The sequence below is a fragment of the Lepisma saccharinum genome, chromosome 8 (assembly GCF_977018435.1).
Source record: "Lepisma saccharinum chromosome 8, izLepSacc3.1, whole genome shotgun sequence".
Taxonomy (NCBI): Eukaryota; Metazoa; Arthropoda; class Insecta; order Zygentoma; family Lepismatidae; genus Lepisma; species Lepisma saccharinum.
The window spans coordinates 84,383,509-84,403,810 of record NC_139236.1 but is presented as its reverse complement, the minus strand read 5'-3'; the positions used below and the strand labels follow the sequence as shown (position 1 = coordinate 84,403,810).

The window sequence follows — 20,302 nt, the reverse complement described above, 5'->3', positions numbered from 1 at the left end:
CCAGTTTTGCATTGGAAAGTACCTATTTCCCTGTTTTCCTTGTTTCCAGGAAACGTTTCCTTCTGTGTAGGCTGAAAGAGTGTAGATGCTTATCCAAAACCAGGTTAGAAATGGAAAGTAAGATCTGAACAGACACCTATCTAGAAATACGAGTACATTAATCTGGTAATCATTTAATGGTGATTTTTAGGCTCTAAGAAAGGAAACAAAATATACGTACTGATCAGTGGCGAAGCGTGACATTTTTACAACCGTCAGGGTCGATATTTTCAACCTGGAAGGGAAGGGAGGGCACAATATTTCCCCCAGTGGTCGGAAGTAGCTCACTACTTGTAGCGTCGCTATTGTAGCTAGCTACAAAATTTGTAGCGGTAGCTGTAGCGGCACTACATTTTTTTAAATTGTAGTTGTGGCGGTAGCGAAGCTACAAAATTCCTGTAGTTGTAGCGAAAATTTCGCTACAGCTACATTTTTCTCAGCATTTTGAGGTAATTTTTGAATGCGGTAACGGCGTCAAAAATAAATGACAATATTGCTTACTTTTGCAAGATACTCAAAAAGACAAAGTCCATTACATGCAAACACAGATAATCTAGTTTATAAATATCTGCGTAATTTATTTCATTAGCATCTGAATAATTCTAATATCCAGATAACTAACTGGCATATATGAATATATTCTGGCTAATAGCCATTTATTTTAGATGCATCGCTATTTTGGGGAGAATCATGCCTCATTTGCTACACCGCCAGGAAAAAATGCCCCGTTTGTGCCACCCCTGGAACAAATCCTGTGGATATCGATGGTGTAACAGACAGCAAAATATCGATAATTACTATGTAAAACCAAACTTACAGTGCAAAAACAAGCGATCCATTTTCTACTAATATGACAAAGCAATAGTGCCAGCAATCAATGATTCAGTTCATTAACAGCATTGATCATTGTCAGTGTATAGGATCACACCGGCAAGAAATTATTGTTACAAGAACGATAGTGTTTCTGGAATTACAATTATTTTGGTCATAATGTTTGTTCGCAAATTTTAAAATTACAATATGTTTAGAACACTCGGGTTTACACATCAGTTTCCTCAATATATTTTATCATATTGTAAAAAGAACGTACAACTTATTGACTTTCCTGCAGAAATGACACTTTTTTTTGTAAAAATACACAGTTTTCAAATTTATGTATTTTTCCTACTTTTGCGTCCCTTTTCTGTAACTTTTTCTAATCATGGCAATGAGGATGCATTATTTATTTAGTTATTTTCTTATCTATTGCCATTTTCTGCCACTTTTGGCTAATTGTAAAAAAGGGGGAGAATGATGAGCAGCGTGAGGAATGGAGGAGCAGGAGGATCCAATCCTCCCAACTAGAAGTCTTTCCTAGTGTTTGTTTTGAGTCCACTTTATGCACAAATAAGCTGATCGAGACTGATACGAACCACCATGTGCCCTCCGCCGGGTATCGAACCTGGGGCCCTTTGAATACAAGGTGACAATTACAATTTCCACTGTGTCTTCGGGGAAGCATTTCCAACATGAAAAACTTACGTAAAGCATTGTTCCTTCCACCTGTTTCTCATTTATACCATTAGAAGCATCTCCCAGCTATCCTCAAAGTTCGAGCAAATATCCGCCATCCCCCAAGTAACCTTCTGTTTAAGTTAAGAAGATATAATTGCTAAATATCACATTTTTATTCCTATTTTGTGCAACACGTTCTAGTTATTTTTGATACATGTGATATTCTTCCAATAAATTTTAAAAAGAAGTGTCATGGCCGCGGTGGCTCAGTCGGTAACGCGTCTGACTACCATGCTAAAGGTCCCGGGTTCGATCCCCGGCCGGTTCAAATCCGGGAACTTTTCTAACGATGGAAGCGGCCCCGGCGCCCACCCAGCGTCGAATAACATGGGTACCTGGGGGAAACCCTGGGGGGTAAAGGCGGTCAGGGGCGTGATGCTGATCACATCACCCCCACTCACGACCGGATCAAGAAAGTGTGGGGCGTTACCCCCACACCCCCTATACGCCTTCATGGCGTGGTGCTAAGCACAGGGGAGCACTTTACCTTTTACATAAATATTTTTCAAATGACAATAAGAACATTACGGATACGTGTAAGACCTAGTTTTTTAATTTGATATGCCACTTACAAAAGGTATTTTATTCTCAAACAGTTTATTAAAAATATGTAACTGAAGTAACACTGCAATAAAAATTATAGAATGAAGGGAATCATGGTAATAAATAACAGAATCTATTTTTCAGTACGTACAACTATCATACTAGGGCTTGTTTTGAATAGCCATATGGTTGTTTAAGTTTTTAATACAGAAGTAGCGCAAAAGTAGCGAAGTAGCGAGTAGCGCACATGAGTAGCGTAGCGAGCTACTTTTTGGTAAATGTATCTGTAGCTGTAGCGAAGCTACATTTTGGAAGAATATCTGTAGTTGTAGCGAAGCTACTTATAAAATGTAGCGTTCTGATCACTGATTTCCCCTAAGTAAACGACAAAAATATTCCAAGCTTTCGATAGCTACTTCTACCCTGAAGATGAGAGTGACGTTAGCTCTCGAAAGCTTGGAAGCTTCTCCACAACTCACCTGGTTGATAACCCGAGAGAAACTTTTCACCAACGGAGAAAATATCTTCAGTAAAAATATTGTTTGAAAGCATTGTCAAAAGTGCACAAATCCATACGCTGTGCACACCTGTCCGGCCCATTTCAGTTGTGCATCAAATATTAGAAAAAAAGTCAATTCTTCGCTCCCTGTACTGTTCAACTGTGTTAACTAAGCGTGATTTATAACATCACCTGGGTTGTGAAAAGGATGTTTTTTTTAACCCCTTGTGTGGCAAAGTGGATAAGAATGCATGCCATTTCATTCATTCCTGGGACAACACTAAATCTATACTTGAGCGTAGCAATGCGTAACTAATGCATTCGGGTACTCGTCGTGAGCCTTCTGTTGCAAATTTGCTAAATGCCCCGACATAACTGCCGACCCGTCATAAGTTTGAGCAATAATGAATTTACTCTCCAGTTTCTACTCATTGACAATTTTTACATTAACAAATAACCCGTCAGATATGCAATCGGTACTCTCATCAGTAAAACTATAACACCATTAAGCCTTGTTTCTATGATATGAAAAACTCAATATGCTGACAAAGGCAGACATTTTTTTTATTACAAAACATAAACTAAACGTAACGTTTAAACCTTGTAGCAAGGTCTTCTTCAGACTCTGCACCAAATACAAATGTAACAAGGTACAAAACAGGACGATATATATACACAAACATTACTCCCCTCCAGACTATTAGAAAGTTGTTCTGAAAGCCACCTGCTAGAATGTTCCAGAACAACTTTCTAATAGTCTGGAGGGGAGTAATGTTTGTGTATATATATCGTCCTGTTTTGTACCTTGTTACATTTGTATTTGGTGCAGAGTCTGAAGAAGACCTTGCTACAAGGTTTAAACGTTACGTTTAGTTTATGTTTTGTAATAAAAAAAATGTCTGCCGTGGTCAGCATGTTGAGTTTTTCAGCAAAACTAATAAACCATTCTCCTTATGCACAGAGACCTACTGGTAGCATTAGATGGTTCGTCTAACATAATTGAAAGTCTGATTCTTCAGTTTATTAAAAAAAAATCACATCACTAATTGCGTGTATTAGATCATTGCATTGCATGCTTTACAATGATGGATTTAGCATTCGGAAAATTTTAATCTTGATGACGTCAGAGAAACCCTGCCGTAAACATGGGAGCTGAAAAAAAGGCCTTTTATGACCAGACCTTCAAGCGATCGTTGGGTGTCTTCCGAGCAGATAGAGAGATTCGCACATTTTCTGCGATGACAAGGGCCAGCGAACAACATTGCCTTCAATAGGAAACGTAGCGCGAGTGTTCAGCCACGGAGAATGCTACTGGGCTCTTATTCCAATGCGCTAAACTTAACGAATCTCTTGCGCATTTCTAGCCGTTTCATGGCGCCGCTTGGCTCATTTCGCACTAATATGAGAATATTCTGACTTATTTTTTACTTCTTCTCTAAAGTATTTAAAATGCAGTATTTTTATTATTTTTCTAAGTCACCGCATCTGCCGCATCTGCCGCATCTGCCTCGCCTCTGGTACTGATGGGTTGAAGCTCATATGAAAGGAAATGTTATATGTAAACTGTAAACACACTTAAATCCTCTTGATTTAAAATTCAATAATTTTTATAGTAAAAATAGCAAATTTTTTTTGTAGAAAAATATACAAAATACTAATCATGTTAAACCATAAATATTGTCAATATCATTAAACTGTAAATAAACATGGCAGCTAATACGATTATATTTGCATATAATTTTTAATTTGCTTTAATCAAACTGTTCAAATATTTTACAGAGCTGTCCGTTTACCAGTGAAAGCCTTTCTATTAAAGAAAACATACCTATGGTGCCAAAAACCATACCAGCAATTTCAAGCGTGTTTCTTTTTAATTAAAAAATCTATTTAAATTTTAAAAAAACGATTTAAATAAAAAATCAACAAAAATGATTTTTTAAATAAAATCATAATCTTTATCCACCTTGTTTGTTCGGGTAAAGGCACATAAGTCACAACCTGCGATTTTCTGTTACTTTCAATAAAGTCACGATGAATTAAAGAAAATGTTATCAGCATAATTTTATATTATATTTTCTATATGTGCAAAGATTCAAGACAGTGGTGATCCAACAACATTACATAATGTCTGTAATATTTGCTGTTAAAATAATAATCTTAAATAACTGTCTGTTGTAAATTGATTGATTCAATGATATGAAATATTTTACTTTACTTTTCTGGCACTTTTACCTAATCGCGAAGATGAGGATGGATGGTGATAAGATGAAATGGATATAAGGACGATACACAAACACAAAAGGACAGCACACAACACGGAGTATTATACTGGCTGTGAGTCCTGACGCCAGAGCCTCGCTAGTCTTCAAAATACAGTCCAGGGTGTACTACGTGGATGGGTGGTTGATATTTTGGTGTCTTTGAAAAGGATCACCCCTCCCTCACACCCCTGTGTAAAATTTCATTTTTTCACTTAAGCGCTTTTTCCCGAAAAGCCTAGATATACTTCAGGAGGGGCCCGAACCAAATGTATCACAAATAAAAATAATGTTAATAATATAAATGTTTATAAGGTAACAGTTTCATACATCGGAGACACATTTCTTCAATTTTACACAAGAAACTACTTACGGAAATGAGTTTATCCAAGGTTTACAACGTTCGTCGAGGTAGTTTCTTTCATCGTGGAATATATTTGACCGGGAAATCATGTAATTTTCAAGAGAAATGTCTCACCGACGCACAATTGTCATTTGCTTACCCTATGACAACCGGATGCTGCGTACGTTTCATGACGTTAGCACCTGTCAGTGTTTCAACCCCCCCCCCTTTTTTATGTTATGCTTGCCTAACGTAACCAAACCTAACCTAAACTAACCTTATCGGAAATGGTTCGTGGGGCTATCCGTGAATGGTTCGTGAGGCTATCGGTCAGCTACCGTGTATAATGATTTGTGGGGCTATCCGTGTATGGTTCGTGGGGCTATCCGTCAGCTACCCGTGCATAATGTATAATTTCCACCGGTGACGTAGGTATTTTTTGGTGAAGAAGGTTGAAACACTGCATACCCACAACTTCAGTCAAGATGTGCCCGCCATATTGTGTGTTCCGGAAGCGAAGAAAGTAATAAAAAAAAGCACTCAGAATGCGAGAAATTGCGTTTGTTTTCGTGTAAAAAGCATAATGGCACCTTGAAATATGTTCCGCAATACACAATTGGTAAGTACGAACCATGCAAAACACAAAATATGCTATTTTAATGTGTCTCCGATCTATGAAACTGGTACCGTTTATAATTAATGCATCAATAATTCATAATAATAATAATTATTAAAACAGGCAAATTTATTAATATTGTTACGATTAATATATTATATTATATATTCTCATATTATTGCCTCCCTCCGTGGCGTGCGGTCTAAGACGCTTTGCTTTAGGCTCCGACTGGGGGACGGTATGGGTTCGAGTCCGCCTGGGTTTAGTCTCCAGGTTCTCGGCCTGTGTATAGGGCCGGTGGCAACCCATCATCGTGATGAAATTGGGTAGCGTAACCCGGTCACGGGTATATCCTATACGACAACTGAGGGTTCGACGTGCTGATCTCACGTCATCCCATTACCGGTTAAAGATCTCCACACCTCTAGGTAGGATTGTGGGAGGGAGACTGGCAGTCGGGAGATAGGCCAAGGCCCTTCCAGGGCTGAATTGGCAAAAATACGGCACAGGGGACCTGGATTCGGTACCCGGTCGAGAAATAAGTGGCTCGGATCCCACTTTAAACTGTAGGTCCGTCCTGATTTACCTTCCTCTGCATAAAGTGGACTTAAAAAACAACTAAAAAAGGACAGCATAAGAATAGAGATATAACAGCACGTATTCATTATATCTAGTTTACGTATAGTTACGATCCATAAAATTTGCAAAAAGAAACACTGTGCTGGCAAGGAAATTACCAGCAATAAAATCAAATATTTATTGAATAAAGAAAAGATGTTACGTCAAGTTGATGCAAAGTTTAGTTTCTAATAAATGCTGTCAGTTCAAAGCCCGTCTGATAGCAATTTCATCTTGCCTTCGGGTAAGTTCGTGGAAATCATTAATTCTTCATTGCACAACAAATATATTTTGATTATTTAATTTTAGTGTTTACCTGGTAAGTTTTTCTGGGGGGGTACTTCCGGTCCGTCCCCCTATGCCCCACCTACAAATATGCTTCTGGATTTGAAATATTCATCCAAACAAGTTCTTGTCAATAATAGCATATATATTTCTTTTATAATACCATTAAGCCTTGTTTCCATGTTATGAAAAACTAAATATGCTGATCAAGGCAGTAATTTATTTTATTAAAAACATAAACTAAACGTAACGTTTCAACCTTCTAGCAAGGTCTTCTTCAGACTCTGTATCAAGTACAAATGTAACAAGATACATATATAATATGTATATATTGTGTATATATAATGCCCTGTTTTTGTATCTTGTTACATTTGTACTTGATACAGAGTCTGAAGAAGACCTTGCTAGAAGGTTGAAACGTTACGTTTAGTTTATGTTTTTAATAAAATAAATTACTGCCTTGGTCAGCATATTTAGTTTTTCATATATTCCTTGCACTGCTCTTTAGGTTATAATTGATTGAATCACTTGGATTACTTTACTACGCTCTTCTGCAACATTTGGCTAATCGCGAAGATGAAGATGAGTGATGATTTAAGATGAAGACACTCACAAAGGACGTTTATGCCCGACCCGGGATTCGAATCTGGGACCCTTGTTGTCGTAGCGCGCACTGTTATAACCACTCAGCAACAGAGATCAGCTACTCTTTGGGTTAATCGCGACGATGAAGATGAATAGCGAATTTTCCCTGTGTCTCAGTACATCTCCTGTCTGTGCCAAATCATACGGTACCATCATATTTGTTTACGTCCACTTTTACGCTCAAATAGGACAATGGGGACTGGACCCTCAGTTTGAAGCGGGATCCGAACCATTGAGCAATGAGCTTGCACCGGGATCTAATCCTGGCTCCAATGATTACAAGGGTGAAACTCATGACGATAGACGCATAATGGAAGATTCCTAACGTTCCCAGGATTGGAATCTTGGAACCAGAGGGGTCACGAGTTCAAATCCCGGACTGGGTGTTCATTATGTTAACACACATCCTCATCGTCGCGATTAGCTAAAAATGACACAAAAGCAATGCTCAATAAGAAATTCGCAGTGGCGTGACCAAGGAGGGGGGGGTTGATGGGGTCATAACCCCCTCCCCTTTTGCCTAGAATTCCTAAAAAAAAGAACGTCAAAGGCAGAAAAAGATGGCAAATGAGGGCTGAATAATAAAAAAAAGGTATACGTAACTCCCCCTTTCAAAAATCTTAAGCACGCCACTGTGTGTGTGTGTGTGTGTGTGTGTGTGTGTGTGTGTGCTTGTATTTCTTACTTTACTTTGTTTATTCTACCTCTACAGGTTAACTTCGATGGCGATGATGGGTTTGATATGTGAACATCCACAAATGGAACTTGAGTCCAGAACTTTGGACGGTGAGACAAAAAAACCTCAGCCACCGAGGGGGTAAGTCAATGATGCGCCCAAAAGCTAGAAAATTTGTTTCAGTTTTTAATGTAAGTCCACTTTACATACAGATATTCTAATTGGGACTGGACCTACAGTTTATGGCGGGATCCAAATACTATGTGCCTCCACCGGGTATCGAATCCGGGACCCCTTGATTACAGGCGACGATATAACCACTGCGCCATTGCAGAAGTCCACATGCATGGGTGTTTGTGCATAATATATGTACATGCAAACACACACACACTATATTTGTATTAAGGTGTGTGCGCGATTGCATGTTTGTTACTTAGCGTCGCTTTTCTGCAATTTTGGCTAATCGCGACGATGAGGATGCGTGGTGATATCTTGATGAAGGGACGACATTCAGAGAGGATACGACAACTTGGACCTCGGTGGCGGAGTGGTTAGCACATCGTGCTACGACGCCAGGGGGCCGGGTTCGAATCCCGGTCTGGGCATGGATATTTGTGAGTGTCCATTCATCTATATGATCATATGATCACTCATCCCCATCTTCGCTAATTAGCCAAAAGCGGCACAAAAAAGCGAAGTAAAATGAAGTAATCAATCAATCTAATATGTAACAATATTCCTTTTGATTTTCAAAATAATAATTCTACCCAGGAGCATATCTGTCAGGTGGGTTGTGAAATCTTGCAGAGCTTCTGGAAAAATTCTGCTGCAATTGACTCATTCTTCAACTTCTTAAGATGCAATAGAATCAACAACAGAAAGTTACGATGACAACAACCAATATCAGATTGAAATCATGGCCGATTCAGCCCATGGCTGCATACTTAAACTTTCTAATATAATGATTGATTGCTTTGTTATTTTACTTCGCCTTTGTGCAACGTTTGGCTATCGCGAAGATGGGGATGAGTGATGATTAGGGCCATAAAGTTTTCGTTTTAACAATAACACCGATAAGTTGAGGAAATCAATGTAAAGTGTTTAAAATGTATTTGGGTAGGTAAATGAGGGAAGTTTTCGGGGTTTCTGAATCGCGAAATAACGCGAATTATGCCAATATGCAATATAAACTGGGGATAACACTTCTTCCGTTCAAAAAGAACTACCAGAAGCGATATTACATCTTTCATTTGTAGACTACCTGGTGATAGTTCGATTCACAAGAGATTGCCACGCCTCATTTATTGCAGCTTGGCACAGACATGACTCACAGTGTTAAAGCTCGTCCTGTAATAGAATTCGCTCAAGGGAAACTTCCCGCACCTGTTTTGTTTGGGGATGTGTTCTGTGAACCGTTTGCTCAAGATTTGAGGTTGTCCTAACTCAGGATGTCTTCTTGACTGGAACCCTAGAGTGGGAGTGCCTCATAAGGTAGAACTGACGCCGGTACCATCCATTTTTAAGGAGTTGTCATCAGTTTCCGACGCTGGACGTGAATTTGCCACCCAAGTTCCAGCATTCTCTTTGGTCCGATCGTCGCTGTACAAAATGCGACACGCAAGTATCGAAGCATCGAGCCTAACCTAACCTAAGTCTTGTTCATTAGTTAGTTCAAAATACAAAATATTGTGTCTGTATGTTTTGTCAAAGTAATGTGTATGAGTGTGACCTTTGGCAAGCAATTTTGTCTTTTCAAGGTGATTCGGACTATGATCTCCCCTTGCTCCTAAAGGTCGAAATTCTCAAGAAACCGGACTTACCCCCCCCCCCCCCCTTCCCTCAGGCAATTTAAGGTCATCCTCAATCCGGACAAATTCCACTGAGACATCAAATCTGTGATAAACACATCCCGAATCGAGACGCCTTTCAAACAGATTCTGAATCAGGACATCCTGAATGTGGACGTCACCTTTTGTTTCGGGGGGGGGGGGGGAGGGCTTGTAAGTGTTTGTGTGTGTGTGTACACAAATCGGTATTTTGAGGTCGCATAGGGATTTCTTCGCATTGTTAGGGAAATATGATGTGCCCGATTGTTTTCAAAGATTTGGGTGTTATCATTCAATAAACATTTCATATTTAGTGGCTGATGTGATGAAATAGTTTTCGAAATGGAAGAAATTTGGTCATTTCTCACGAAGATAAGCCATATTTATTTTTGCATTAAGACTAAAATATGTCTCAATTTTCCAGTACTAGAACAATGTGAAAATCTAGAACTACAAGGAACAGTAAAAATGCATGTAAAAATAACACCGAATTGCAGTAAAAAATGACACCGAAATATAGGGAAAAATAAAACGAAACCTTCACGCCCCTAGTGGTGATACGATGAAATTGATGAATAGACACTCACAGACACACATGCCCAGACCGGTATTCGAACCAGGGACCCATGGAGTAGTAGCTCGATGTGCTAACCACTCTGCCACGGAGGTCGGCACTTTCTAATATATAAGATGCATTACTGAAAACGAGAATGCTTCTTCGTTTCGTTACAGCCTAGCAAACAACCGTCATAAACACAGTCACAAATTACGACCACTTGTTCTACGTATTATGCCAGATAAATTAATTGAAGTTTCATTGGTTAATTGATCTGTTCATAACGTGACATGCTTCTATTTGTCAAGTATACCATAAATATACACTTTGAAAGCTCGGAGACAACATCCACCCAGAAAATTATTTTGAACTCTGCACTCTATATTGTAGTATTCTCCCGGGTTGTGTACAGAAAACCCAGTCACGTATTTCTTCATTATGTGTGTTTTGAAAGGGGGAATTCCAGTAACTACACCCCCTCTCAAGTGCAAGAAATTAGCAACCATAGGGATGTATAGGAACCATATGGGGGAATTCCCCCTCATCCTCCCTTCGAATTGAAGGGAGGGGGGTGAGCAGACGTCCTGATTTTCGCAGGACAGTCCTTTCTTGAAGGGCCATGTCCTGAAAAGCTCCAAAACTTCAAATACGCCCTTTCTTTTTAAAATGTCCTGCAAAAATGCTGGTGATCGAGACGAAATATGTGTGCTCTTCCTAATGAGGTTACTAATGTTCAAACAAGCGTAATGACTGAAAAAAATCATTAATGGAATTCTACTAAACACTGGTGGAAATCAAATTTCAATTTAGTTATAAAACGTCGGTAGAATTGTATAGTTTGGTGTAGTTGTCTTGCACGCTGTTTTTAGAAACAGTACTTTGAAAAGTAGTTGTTTCAAATGCTGTTCTATATTGCCTGATGATATTCATTATTTGCTCCTGAAGTTACGTTTTCAATAAGTGAATACTTCGTTTTTAGTTTGCATCTGTTCCTAAGAGCGTAAAATACAACTGCATAAGTAATTAACAAAAGAGGGAACTAAACAGCTAAAAAGGTAGAAATCTACAACTTTTATGCAATATGTTATGTTCTTTCTTCTTCGTGAAATCTAGTCTTTTTCTCAGACTCTAGTATCGCATTTCGTTATTTTACGTCGCTTTTATGTGACTTTTGGATAATCGCGACGATGGAACGAGTGATGATTAGATGAAACTGATGAAGGGGCATTCACAAAGAACATCCATGCCCAGTCCGGGATTCGACCCAAGAACTTGGGTGGCGAGATCGAAAGTGGACCAATTAACGCGTTTGGCCACAACGAAAACTGAATATACAATGTCCTTACAAGTAAGAAGATACAATGCAATATTTCTCTATGTGTGTAGTCAAATACAAGAAAAATACAACTTTTGGGTTCAGCTAGATATCCTTCACATTGGCTAAATATTTATAGTACATCTTGCTACTATTACGCAACTTTTGTACCCTATATGTTTTTAATGGGCCTGGTCAAAGCAAACTATTGTAGGTGGCAGCACCCACGCTTTTGATAGGCAATTGTTCTCCCATTTAAATACATGGGAAATTTGATGCTGAATGTGCTGCTATTACATTAAATTGCAAGTTTAATTTCTCTTAACCTCAGAAATGAACATGATAGTTGAATAATCAGTGCTGTAAAAGTAAGGTTTTTGAAAAGACGATCGTCAACAACAGAAAAGATATCGGAACTCAAAAAAGCCTTATAATTAAATTTGCACAGCACTTGTTTACAACTGCAATTTTCACAATTTAAGTACTTTATTGTTGTGAATTCCTGTAATGAATAATACATAATAATTCCGCGCGACTCTACTCTTATTTTTATAGTTGTTATTAATAACAGACTCTTTTTTTACATGATATACTTTTCCGCATGGCTAGTAAATATGGTGTTTTATATGTACTGTACACATTTATCGAGAAGAATAGTTATTACAAAAATATTTTATCTTCTGTTTCATGCCTTGTAACCTCTACAGCTTTCTTATTTACAGGAACTATAATTTTATAATTGTTGTTAACAAAAAAAGGCGAAAATACGAGGGGAAAGCATAGTGTCATTGTGTATAATAATAAATATCATGTGTTTACGCACTTAATACATTTTTCCTTTATAATTTTGGGAGTTTCTCTGATTCCTACTCCCGCCGTTGAATTACACATACTCGCAACCAGAAAGAAAATATCAAGCGGTGTGTAAAAATCTAAATTTTTGTACTATCGACCCGTGGCAGTTAGGGACGACCCAAATGACGTCACGTTTAGTGGTCTTTGTTCATAAACATACTATATTTAGCCCGTTTGAGTTACCATGCCGTTGCGCTCTAATATATTAATTCGTAGGTTCAGGAGAATGTAATTTTCGGAAGCTTATGACTTGCTGCATAATCTTAAAGCTTTACTAAACCCATTTTTATTATCGATTTAGACGAGAAACTCTTACCTTTGTTGAAAATAACGTTTGAATAGCCATCCCATCGCGCTCCAATGTAAAGTTTAGGACAACCAAATGACGAACGAAATTCTTTAGGGATACAACAGGGGTGGCGCCGCCACCGGAAGAGTTCGGCAATGAATAGTCCCATTAAAAAGAGAAACAGTTTCTGGGCCTTTCTCCATAATCTACTGCACGATATGTGTATTGCTGTTATTTAACGTCGCTTCTCTGCTACCGGCGTATCACAACGATGAGGATGAGTGATGATCCCGGGATTGATTGATTGATTTTACTTTGCTTTTTGTGCCAATTTTGGCTAGATGTGGATGAGTGATGATATGATGAATGACATTCACAAACATCCATGCCCAGGCCTAGATTCAAACCCGAGACCCCTGGCGTCGTAGCGCGATGTGCTAACCACTCCGCCACGGGGGCTGAACTGAACCAGGGAACTTCAGTGGTAAGATCGAAAATCAACCAACGCTGAGCAAGGACTAGCAACAACAACAACAACAAAAAGTGTTTCAACATTAGCCGATAAATATGTATTATTATTATTCTATGAACTTATAGCAGTTTTGGATCTTGGGATCCCTTGTACACACAACAATGGTTTTCCACCACATGACAAATGACAATCTATTTTTGGAGGAAAACTCTACGTGCATCTACACCAAGCGATTGATGTGGGACGCCGCTGTTTGGGGCCAAGTGAAATGCCATGTTCTGGGAAATTCCTCTGACCTCCAAAACCGTTCTGAATCTTTGTCTCTCGGTCCGGTGCCATCAGAATAGAATCCGGCCATAAATACAGCTAAGATAGCCATCTTTCCAACGGAACAATCCGCTTTCAAATATAGCAGTCGCCGGGTCATCGGTTTCAATTCGATCCGAAGATGGCTGCCTTCAACGTGTGTCTCCTGGTTCTCGGTGTCGTCGGCGGGTTTCAATTGGTCGAAGCAAGGCCCCAGGAGTATTCGGTGACCATTCATTCCCCAGGTGATATATTTTGTATATTTTTTTTTTCTCTACGTATATATGTTGTACAGTTTAGAGAAACATATTTATGACCTCGAACAACTAATTGATTTGGTTTATTTGGCTTGGCATTTCTGTCACTTTTTGGCTAATCGCGAAAATGAGGATGATGTGATTACATTGACGAAGAGACGCTCACAGAGAACATCCAAGCCCAGGCCGGGATTCGAACCCGGGACCTCTGTCGTCGTAGCGATCTGCACTAACCACTTTTTTTTTTAATTAAAAGGAATACCCCTAAGCGGTAGTATTCCCCGTTTTTCTATTCTCGGTTTATCTCAATTTTCAGTTTTTATCATTTGTACAAACACAAATACCCATATCTTACCCGGGACTCGAACCCGAAACCCCTGGCGTCGTAGCGCGCTGTGCTACCCACTCCGCCACGAAGATCAGCTCGAACAACTAGTTAATAAGAATAACTTTGATAAGTATTAATAAGATTAACACAAGAGTAAACCAGTGCTATGAACTAATGATGCAATGAAATGCATAAATACAAAAAAATGCATTAAATTTCGATTCAACTATAAAGAGTGTTGATTTAACTGTACCTCGCTTGATTCATCTTAACACTTCATTTATCATGATGCATTAAAAATGCATCGGACAAGAGTTTTCAATTAACAACGAACCAAGAAAACACCAATTACAGACATGATTGAATCAACTGATACATTTGAATTGAATGCATTCTCTTTTCCGTGCGTAGTGGGTAAGAGGGTATCAATCCGAGTCAATCCTGCGACTCTTTTTCACATATAAATATTATAAATTTTGGCCTTACATGGTGCTTTTTTCTCGCTTTATGTATGATTGTTCACACTTTCCTCCCTCCCCCCCACCGTTTCTATCACATTTCGATCTTTCACTGCCACCTCTATCTCCATTTTGTTCCACTTTCCTCCATCTTTGTCTCTCTCTCTCAATTCTCTCTTCGTCTCACTTCTTTCACTACGACTCTTCCTGTTTCCATCACTTCTCTTCCCTCCAGTTTTCCATTTACATAGTCCCTGTTTTTCTCTCTCCGTCTATGTGATTACTAGGGAACGAAACTTTATGTGCTAAAATACTCAGATTTATTTTTATGTGTCATAAATGTTGAAAATATGTGATAGAAACGGGAAAATATGTGACAAAAATAGAAAAACATTTGGTAACAAAAACAAAATACTACATGCATTTTAAACACCTGAAATCAGTTTCTAAATGCTTACCTCTTAGTGAGCTATTTTTTAGAAGAGTTGCAGTGGATCACCATAGTTTTTTCCAAATTCTCCATTGTAAATCTGTGACGATTATCTCTAAAAAGGATCTTATATTGTGAGAAAGATCGCTCCACGTCACAAGAAACAATTCTTGCATATTTGAAGCACGAAATGCCACTAACGCTGAAGTTTTCCAAAGCTTCCTCTTCCTCTACTTCACCTTCCAAAAGATGTGCAATTTGGCACAAAGTTTGAAAACCTTGATTTTTCCCAAAAATTTCTGTACATTTAGACATTAGCACTTGAGGGTTAGATCCATTGGGGGTAATATTTTCCCCCAATAGGATCGTAGGCGAGGCGCCAGAAGTCTGCCAGCGAGCGTGTTCAAAGACAAAAGAAACCTGACACTCTCGATATGAAAAAGGTGCGGAGAATAAACCTTTTCCCCTTCGAGGATTTCGAGGTAGCTGAAAATAATGAGCGATTTTATGTATTTAAAATGAAAATTAGCAAAATATGTATATACGGAAAACTGGAAAAGATGTGTTTTTATGTAAAATAAAATTTGCTGTGTTGACATATAAGGTTATGATCAGAATTTTGGCAAAAACAAGGGTCTCTATCTTATAGCAGAAAAACACAAGTGGTTCGGATTCCACTTTAAACTGTAGGTCCAGTCCCGATTAGCCTTACTGTGCATAAAGTGGACTTAAAACATCAAATCAATATCAATTATAGCAGAAAAAACATTTATTTACCTAAAGTTCCGTTCCCTAGATTACCCATTCCCTCCGTATCTTTTGCACCTTTCTTTCTCGCTTTCCCCTTTTTCCTTATCATTTGTCCCCCTTTTCGCTCCCTGTTTCCCTCACTCTTCCCCTCTCTTTTGCATATTTTGTTCTCTTTTTTACTCTCTTTCACGCTCGCTTTCCTCTGTCTCCTTTCCTCTCGCTCCTCCCTCTCCTGTCATTTTCTCAATTTATCACGCTTTCTCTCTCTCCTCGTATCTTTTCCTCCCTTTTTTCACCCTTTCTCTCGTTGTCCCCTTATCTCTGTATCCTTTTCTTTCTCTCCGTTTCTCTCGCTTACCCCTCTCTCCACATCCTTTGTCGTTTCTTTCCGTTTACCCTGCTTTCATCTTTCCCCGCATCTTCTCCCCCAATGTTAGTCCATTTTTTCGCTTTCACCTCTCTCCTTAGCTTTCATCTCTTTTCTTTCTCTCCGTTTATCAAACTTCCCCTCTTTCCGTATCTTTTACCTCCTTTCTATCTCTCCGTTTCTCTCTCGCCGTATCTTTTGTCTTCTTTGTCTCTTTCAGGATATTTTGCCTCCTATCTTTCACTCCGGTTCCTTCGCTTTCCCTTTCTTCGTATCTTTTACTTTCTACCATTGTCTCTGTTTCCCTTTTCTCTGTATTTGAGCCTCACCTTTCCCTCTCTCCGTTTCTTTCGCATTCCTCTTCATCCGTATTCCGTGTATCTTGTATCTCCTTTCTTTGCTTCTATTTCTCTCTCCTTAGCCTTTGTCCCCTTTACTCTCCGTTTCTCTCGCTCTTTCTTCTCTTCAGTTCTCTCGCTTCTTCATTTTACCACATCTTTCAGCTCCTTTCTTTGTCTCTGATCCTCTCGCTTCCTTCTGTCTGTATCTCCCCTCTCCCTTGTATTCGCCTCATTTGCCTCCTTTCATTCTCTCCGTTTCTTTCGCTTTCACCTTTTCCCTCATCTTTTACCTCCTGTCTTTGTCGTTGTTTCCCTCATCTAATACTTCCGTATTTTTCCTCTACAGGCAACAATAAACAGTAGCCTATCAACGTGCCTATTAGTAGATTATTATTTCTACAATTACTTCATTTTTTACATTTTTTTTCAGCCTCTCCCTTTCTGCCAATTCTCCATTTCTTCGACCCCAACTACTGGGCCGTTCTAGCGGCCAGGATATTCGCCATGCCCTACCATCTCTCGGAGCCGGCCCCTGTTGTGGAGAACGTCAACGAAGAGGACACCAAAGATGAAGAGGAAGAAGTTATAGTCTCCGAGGGGAATGAAGATGTGAAGGCCGAAGAGTCAAGTGACGACCAGAACGAGGAAAGCAACGAGGTGCTGTCCGAGGACGAGAAGCTGACGTCATCGAGGGAATGGAGTTTGGTGGATGGGCCTAGACGAAGGCGCCGTGTGACTGTGCCTCGAATGGCACCAACAGAAGGGTAAGCGTCAAGAGTTTCTTTCAATAAACATTTGTCCGAGATTTTCTTGAAGAGAAAGGTGAGATGTTGTAGAAGGTCAAGGTAAGTGGCGTCGCCAGTAGGTGGCGTGGGTGGCCTTCAGCCCAAGGTAAAACTATTTTTGCTCTCACACGAGACAATTTTCAAAACACTGAGAAACATTTGATAAAGTGGTTTGCTAGTATGCGATTGATTTTGTTTATTTTACTTCGCTTTTCTTCAACTTTCGGCTAATAGCGTAGATGAGGATGAATGATGATATGATGTAATGATGAAGGGAAGCAAAGAAATCCCATGCACAGACCGGGATTTGATCCCGGGACCCCTGGCGCAGCGCCGTGTGTTATACTACTTTGTGACAGAGGCAGAAACACGCACACAGATTGATTGAGTTTTGGTTTAAAGTCCACTTTATGCACAGGCAGGCTAATCGGGACTGGACCTACAGTTTAAAGTGAAATCCCAACCACAATGTGCTTCCACCGGGTATCGAACCCGGGACCCCTTGATTACAAGGCGATGACGCTACCACTGGGTCATCGGGGAAGCAACATCTCGTATGAATTAGTGGATTTATTTATCAGGCCTATGTGTTCTAGAAGTTTCTCGAATATCCCAGATCTTTCTGTAACCTCTAGTAACAAAGATAAGCAAATTTAATCTTTCAAGATTTATTGTTTTTAAACAGAACACTGATTGACAAGACAAAAGAATGTCGTACAATGCCCTTATCTTCTTGTACCGTTGCGTACTGATAAGATCAGCAAAAACATGAAAATAAATCCTTATTCAATGGTCATATTTAGTGACGCTTTCCTGATATTTTTTGGCTAATTTTGACCATCCATTTGATTGATTGAGTTGGTCTTTTAAGTATATGCACAATAAGGCTAATCGGGACTGGACCTACAGTTTAAATTGGGATCCGAACCACTATGTGCCTTCACCGGGAAACTAACATAGGACGACCGTCCATTTAAATTTCACCTAATGTCTTATCAGTCCATGATTTCGTACGGGTCGACTTCCGTGGCGCTATGACTCCAGGGGTCCTGAGTTCGAATCCCAGCCTGGCATGAGTGTCCTTCGTGAGTTTGCCTTCGTCCGTTTCATCATACCATCACTCATTCTCATATTCGCGAATCCAAAAGAGGCAGAAATGCGAAATAAAATAAACCACAATCAATTAATCCATTTCGTATGTCCCATGACCCAACGGCCATTTTGTTTTTTGAAGCTTTAAAATAAATTTTTCGAAACATAATTTATTACAACGCCAAGGGTCCCGGGTTCGAATCTCGGCCTAGGCATGGGCGTTTGTTTGTGAGTGTCCATTCATCAATTTCATCATATCATCACACTCATCCCCATCTTCGGAAATTAGCCAAAAGTGGCACAAAAAGCGAAATGAAAGAAATCAAAACATTTTTTTTTTTAAAAAAATCAAAAACTCAATTTATGAATATTGCCGATAAAAATGTAATAGGCTAATATGAAAATATTTATAAATTATAACATAGTCGCTACAGTAGAAATACAAATGTGTATTTATCAACAGGTTAGTCGCAAGTGATTCTGTTCTCCAGATGGAACATCGAAGTATTTATCAGTGATTGGGCTGCACAAATGGAATTTATCTTCAACTGGGGATAAAGTGGTGAGTTTTTATGCATTTTCCAGAGAACAAATAAAAAAAATCTCAGAAGTAATACAAGAATAATATCCTTTGAATAGAAACGTAAATTATGTACATTCCAACATGAATACAGTAGTACAGTAAAACTTCGTTAATCCGAACCCCAATAAGCCAAATTCGCTTAATCCGGACAGGAAAAGAAAGCAGAATGCAAGGTTTTAAATGTGGCTAGAAGTCAAAAGAGAACTTCCCAAAGAAAAGGCAGTCAACCACTGATGAAATTCTGTTTCCCGGAGACTTTGTACTGTACTGTATAGTGTAATGCACTTTCCACTGTTCTTTTAGGTTATTTCAGTTAAACCGGTCAACTTATCCCCCCCATTAGTCCGGATTAACGAGGTTTTACTGTATTAATACTTCTTATAAATTCAACTTCAACATAGCTCATTCGCGTATCTTCTGCTACAATGCGTATTCTTTCTACTTTTGTTTCGCTTATTTATGTAATTTGGCCATTCTTGCGGTGAGCTTATTACGGTTAAATACTTAAGATTTCATGTGACTGGCAAGATGATGTTGAGAAGACCAACCAATTAGTTTCAGCTTCAAAACTATGTGAAGATATATCTGGAAAACTATTATGTTCGAAATGACACTAATTCAAGAGCCTGTGCAAAATGTTCTAGTAACAAAAGCGGTGACATATCAAAAGAGGCATTTTCGTAGTGTTTTCGAGTAAACAGGTAGAAACCAGTGTAGTTAAAAGTCCAGGAATTTTAATTGATTGATTGATTGAATTGGTGTTTTAAGTCTACTTTATGCACAGACAGGCTAATCGAGACTGGATATAGAGTTTAACGTGGGATTCAAGCCAGTATGTGCTTCCACCTGGTATCGAACTCGGAACCCCTTGATTACAAAGCGATGACGCTACCAGTGCGCCATCGGGGAGGCCCTAGGAATTTAAAAAAAATTGAATTCCGGTCCAGGGATAGAAAATCAGGAAGCGTAAATGGGTTCCGGACCGTAAACAACCTTTCAATCTGTAAAGTAATTCAATTCGGTCCAGGAATCTTTTTTCTGGATGAATTTAAATACGGTCCAGGAACCATTTTTCAATGAAACCAAACGCATCTTGGACCGAATTTAAATTGTGCGAGAAAAGATTCCGGTCCTGTTCCTGGTCCTTTATCAACCCTGGTAGAAACAGTTCTAGAAGAAGGCTTAATTGTCCAGTGCAAGTAGTATTGAAAGTTAA

At 39.1% G+C, this 20,302-nt stretch overlaps 1 protein-coding gene across 1 annotated transcript; it reads left to right on the top strand.

Moving 5' to 3' along the window:
- The first annotated feature begins 77 nt into the window (after nt 1–77).
- On the top strand, nt 78–19,057 carry LOC145991232 (uncharacterized). The gene is made up of 3 exons (XM_083127191.1): nt 78–117; nt 17,057–17,390; nt 18,967–19,057. The coding sequence occupies exons 1-3, from the start codon at nt 111–113 to the stop codon at nt 19,019–19,021; spliced, it is 396 nt and encodes a 131-aa protein (XP_082983317.1). The 5' UTR covers nt 78–110; the 3' UTR covers nt 19,022–19,057.
- The last annotated feature ends 1,245 nt before the right edge of the window (nt 19,058–20,302 follow it).

What these genes read in the sequence shown, in the direction of transcription:
- LOC145991232 (XM_083127191.1), top strand. An exon ending in CGAATGGCACCAACAGAAGG is followed by an intron (nt 17,391 to 18,966) that starts GTAAGCGTCAAG and finishes ATTTATCAACAG; the next exon opens with GTTAGTCGCAAGTGATTCTG.